The 4,874-nt window shown below is 45.2% G+C and overlaps 1 protein-coding gene across 1 annotated transcript in view; it reads left to right on the top strand.

Annotated features, from left to right (window-relative positions):
* The window catches only part of LOC147817673 (uncharacterized), a gene marked incomplete at its 5' end in the record, with an annotated part of 5,359 nt that extends 1,916 nt beyond the window's left edge, over positions 1–3,443 (top strand). Inside the window, 2 exons of the mRNA XM_087169873.1 lie at positions 3,115–3,179; positions 3,281–3,443. Of these exons, the coding sequence (XP_087025999.1) occupies positions 3,115–3,179; positions 3,281–3,443 (228 nt within the window). The remainder of the gene's footprint in view (positions 1–3,114; positions 3,180–3,280) is intronic.
* Positions 3,444–4,874: the final 1,431 nt, after the last annotated feature.

The raw sequence follows: 4,874 nt of genomic DNA, 5'->3' as shown, positions 1-4,874 counted from the left end.
CAACTGTCCCAACGACTTCCCCAACAACAACTCTCACAACAAGTACTCCAACAACCCCAACTGTCGCAACAACAACGACTGCCCCAACAACAACTGCCACAACAACTGCTACAACAACTACCCCAGCAACAACTCCCACAACAAGTACTCCAACAACCACAACTGTCGCAACAACAACGACTTCCCCAACCACAACTGCCCCAACAACTACAACTGCCCCAACGACTACCCCAACAACAACAACGGCTACAACAACTGCTACGACAACAACTGCCCCAACAACAACTACAACTGCTACAACAACTGCTACAACAACAACTGCCCCAACAACGACTGCCCCAACAACAACGGCTACAACAACTGCTACGACAACAACTGCCCCAACAACAACTACCCCAACAACTACAACTGCTACAACAACTGCCCCAACAACAACAACTGCTACAACAACTACCCCAACAACAACTGCTACAACAACTACCCCAACAACAACTGCCCCAACAACAACTGTCCCAACAACAACTGCCCCAACAACTACCCCAACAACAACTGCTCAACAACAACTGTCCCAACAACAACTGCCACAACAACCACAACTGTCACAACAACGACTGCCCCAACAACAACAACTGCTACAACAACTGCCCCAACAACTGCACCAACAACTACAACTGCTCCAACTACTACTGCTACAACAACTGTCCCAACAACAACTGTCCCAACGACTTCCCCAACAACAACTCTCACAACAAGTACTCCAACAACCACAACTGTCGCAACAACAACGACTGCCCCAACAACAACTGCTACAACAACTGCTACAACAACTGCCTCAACAACAACTGCTACAACAACCACAACCAACAACAACAACTGCCCCAACTACAACTGCCCCAACAACTACCCCAACAACGACTTCCCCAACAACAACTCTCACAACAAGTACTCCAACAACCACAACTGTCGCAACAACAACGACTGCCCCAACAACAACTGCCACAACAACTGCTACAACAACTACCCCAGCAACAACTCCCACAACAACAAGTACTCCAACAACCACAACTGTCGCAACAACAACGACTTCCCCAACCACAACTGCCCCAACAACTACAACTGCCCCAACAACGACTACCCCAACAACAACAACGGCTACAACAACTGCTACGACAACAACTGCCCCAACAACAACTACAACTGCTACAACAACTGCTACAACAACAACTGCCCCAACAACAACTGCCCCAACAACTACAACTGCCCCAACATCAACTACCCCAACAACAACTGCCCCAACAACTACAACTGCTACAACAACTGCTACAAGAACAACTGCCCCAACAACAACTGTCCCAACAACAACTGCCCCAACAACAACTATCCCAACAACTACAACTGCTACAACAACTGCTACAACAACAACTGCCCCAACAACAACTGTCCCAACAACAACTGCCCCAACAACAACTATCCCAACAACACATGCTACAACAAGTGCCTCAACAACAACTGCTACAACAACTACACCAACAACAACAACTGCCCCAACAACTGCACCAACAACTACAACTGCTCCAACTACTACTGCTACAACAACTGTCCCAACAACAACTGTCCCAACGACTTCCCCAACAACAACTCTCACAACAAGTAATCCAACAACCACAACTGTCGCAACAACAACGACTGCCCCAACAACTGCTTCAACAACTATCCCAGCAACAACTCCCACAACAACAAGTACTCCAACAACTACAACTTCTACAACAACTGCTACAACAACTGCTACAACAACTACCCCAACAACAACTGCCCAAACAACAACTGTCCCAACAACAACTGCCCCAACAACTACCCCAACAACGACTTCAACAACAACTGTCCCAACAACAACTGCCCCAACAACTGCACCAACAACAACAACTATCACAACAAGTACTCCAACAACCACAACTGTCGCAACAACAACGACTGCCCCAACAACAACTGCCCCAACAACAACAACAACTGCCCCAACAACAACATCCCACAACAACAAATACTCCAACAACCACAACTGTCGCAACAACAACGACTTCCCCAACCACAACTGCCCCAACAACTACAACTGCCCCAACGACTACCCCAACAACTACAACTGCTACAACAACTGCCCCGACAACTACAACTGCCCCAACATCAACTACCCCAACAACAACTGCCCCGACAACTACAACTGCCCCAACATCAACTACCCCAACAACAACTGCCCCAACAACTACAACTGCTACAACAACTGCTACAACAACAACTGCCCCAACAACTACAACTGCTACAACGACCTCCCAACAACAACTGCCCCAACAACAACTGCTCCAACAACAACTGTCCCAACAACAACTGCCCCAACAACTACCCCAACAACAACTGCTACAACAACAACTGCTACAACAACTGCCTCAACAACAACTGCTACAACAACTGCTACGACAACAACTGCCCCAACAACAACTACCACAAAAACTACAACTGCTACAACAACTGCCCCGACAACTACAACTGCCCCAACATCAACTACCCCAACAACAACTGCCCCAACAACTACAACTGCTACAACAACTGCTACAACAACAACTACCACAAAAACTACAACTGCTACAACAACTGCCCCGACAACTACAACTGCCCCAACATCAACTACCCCAACAACAAGTGCCTCAACAACAACTGCTACAACAACTACACCAACAACAACAACTGTCCCAACAACAACAACTGCTCCAACAACTGCTACAACAACTGTCCCAACAACAAAGACTGCCCCAACAACAACTGCCCCAACAACAACTACTGCACTCACAACAAGGCGGGTGACTTTCAGGTCTCTTCTAACCACGTTTACGAGTGACTTGCTGGATACATCATCTGCTGCTTTTACAAACCGAGCCTCCATGATAAAGGGACAGGTAATTCTCACCCCTAAAATAAAACCTATGTGTACACTTTATTATTTCGTTGTATTATTTTGTAATATATTTATCAGAGAAACCACTCATAGAATCAGAATATTATCATTAAACAGTTGTCAAAAATATAATTTTGTTACAAGAAAATGTGTTTTCTATTTCTCTGCAGCTTGAACCTTTGTACCAGAGGGAATTCCCTTCTTCCTTCAATTTCTTGAACGTGGTGGCATTCAGGTAATTTGTTAATACATAACATACAGTTTATAAATAGTGGCTTAAATCTGATATTTCATACAATAGGCCGATTTTTATTTTTTATTTTTTTGCTCCTGCAGAAGTGGATCAATCATTAACGACATGATTCTTAGCTTCGGAAGCACATCTGTTCCTACTAATACTCAGATCTCGAGTGTTTTGATGAGTGCAGCTTCAACTGTCATTGGCTTTGACATCGAAGGCAGCTCCATCACCGTGGATGGCATATGTAAGAAATATTGAGTGTTACTTGATTTTTAAAAAACTTCAAGAGCTAAATAATTATTAATTAAAATAGTGTTTTGATTTTTTGATAATAACACCTTCTCCAAAAATGACAGCTGATGCTATAACAACTGCTACAACAACAGCCCCAACAACAACAACAACTGCTACAACAACTGCCCCAACAACTGTTACAACTGCCCCAACAACTGCTACAACAACAACAACTGTCCCAACAACAATGACTTCCCCAACAACAACTGCTACAACAACTCCCCTCACAACAACAACCGCTACAACAACAATGGCCCCAACAACAACCGCTACAACAACTGCAACTGCTCCAACAACTGCTACAACAACTGCTCCATCGACTGCCCCAACAACTTCCCCAACAACAACTGTCCCAACAACAACTTCCCTCACAACAACAACCGCTACAACAACAATGGTCCCAACAACAACGACTGCTACAACAACTGCCCCAATAACAACTGCTACAACAACTGCCCCAACAACTACAATTGCTACAACTACTGCCCCAACAACTGTCCCAACAACAACTGCTCCAACAACTGTCCCAACAACAACTGCTCCAACAACTGTCCCAACAACAACGACTGCCCCAACGACTGCTACGACAACTGCTACAACTGCCGCAACAACGACTACTACTACAACTGCTACAACAACTGCCCCAACAACAACAACAACTGCTACAACAACTGCCCCAACAACTGTTACAACAACGACAACAACAACTGTACCAACAACAATGACTTCCTCAACAACAACTGCTACAACAACTTCCCTCATAACAACAGCCGCTACAACAACAATGGCCCCAACAACAACTGCTACAACAACTGCAACTGCTCCAACAACTGCTACAACAACTGCTCCAACAACAACGACTGCCCCAACAACTACAACTGCTCCAACAACTACCCCAACAACAACTGCCCCAACAACAACTGCTCCAACAACAACGACTGCCCCAACAACAACTGCCCCAACAACTACAACTGCTACAACTGCCCCAACAACAACTGCCCCAACAACAACTGCTACAACAACTACACCAAAAACAACAACTGTCCCAACAACAACTGCCCCAACAAAAACAACATCTACAACAACTTCATCAACAACTGTCCTAACAACAACGACTGCCCAAACAACAACTGCTCCAACAACGACTGCTTCAACAACTACAACTGCTACAACAAATGCCCCAACAACTACAACTGCTACAACAAATGCCCCAACAACTACAACTGCTATAACAACTACCCCAACAACAACAAGTGCTCCAACAACAACTACTGCAACTGTCGCAACAACTGTCCCAACAACGACTGCCCCAACAACTACAACTGCTACAACAACTGCCCCAACAACAACTGCTACAACAACTACACCAAAAACAACAACTGTCCCAACAACAAC

The sequence above is a fragment of the Seriola lalandi genome, unplaced genomic scaffold, assembly GCF_002814215.2.
Source record: "Seriola lalandi dorsalis isolate HSWRI2012SDOR001 ecotype SW California unplaced genomic scaffold, Sedor1 jcf7180002054919, whole genome shotgun sequence".
In the NCBI taxonomy this organism is placed as follows: domain Eukaryota; kingdom Metazoa; phylum Chordata; class Actinopteri; order Carangiformes; family Carangidae; genus Seriola; species Seriola lalandi.
The sequence above is the reverse complement of the archived record's forward strand: the minus strand, read 5'-3'. Positions and strand labels throughout refer to the sequence as shown.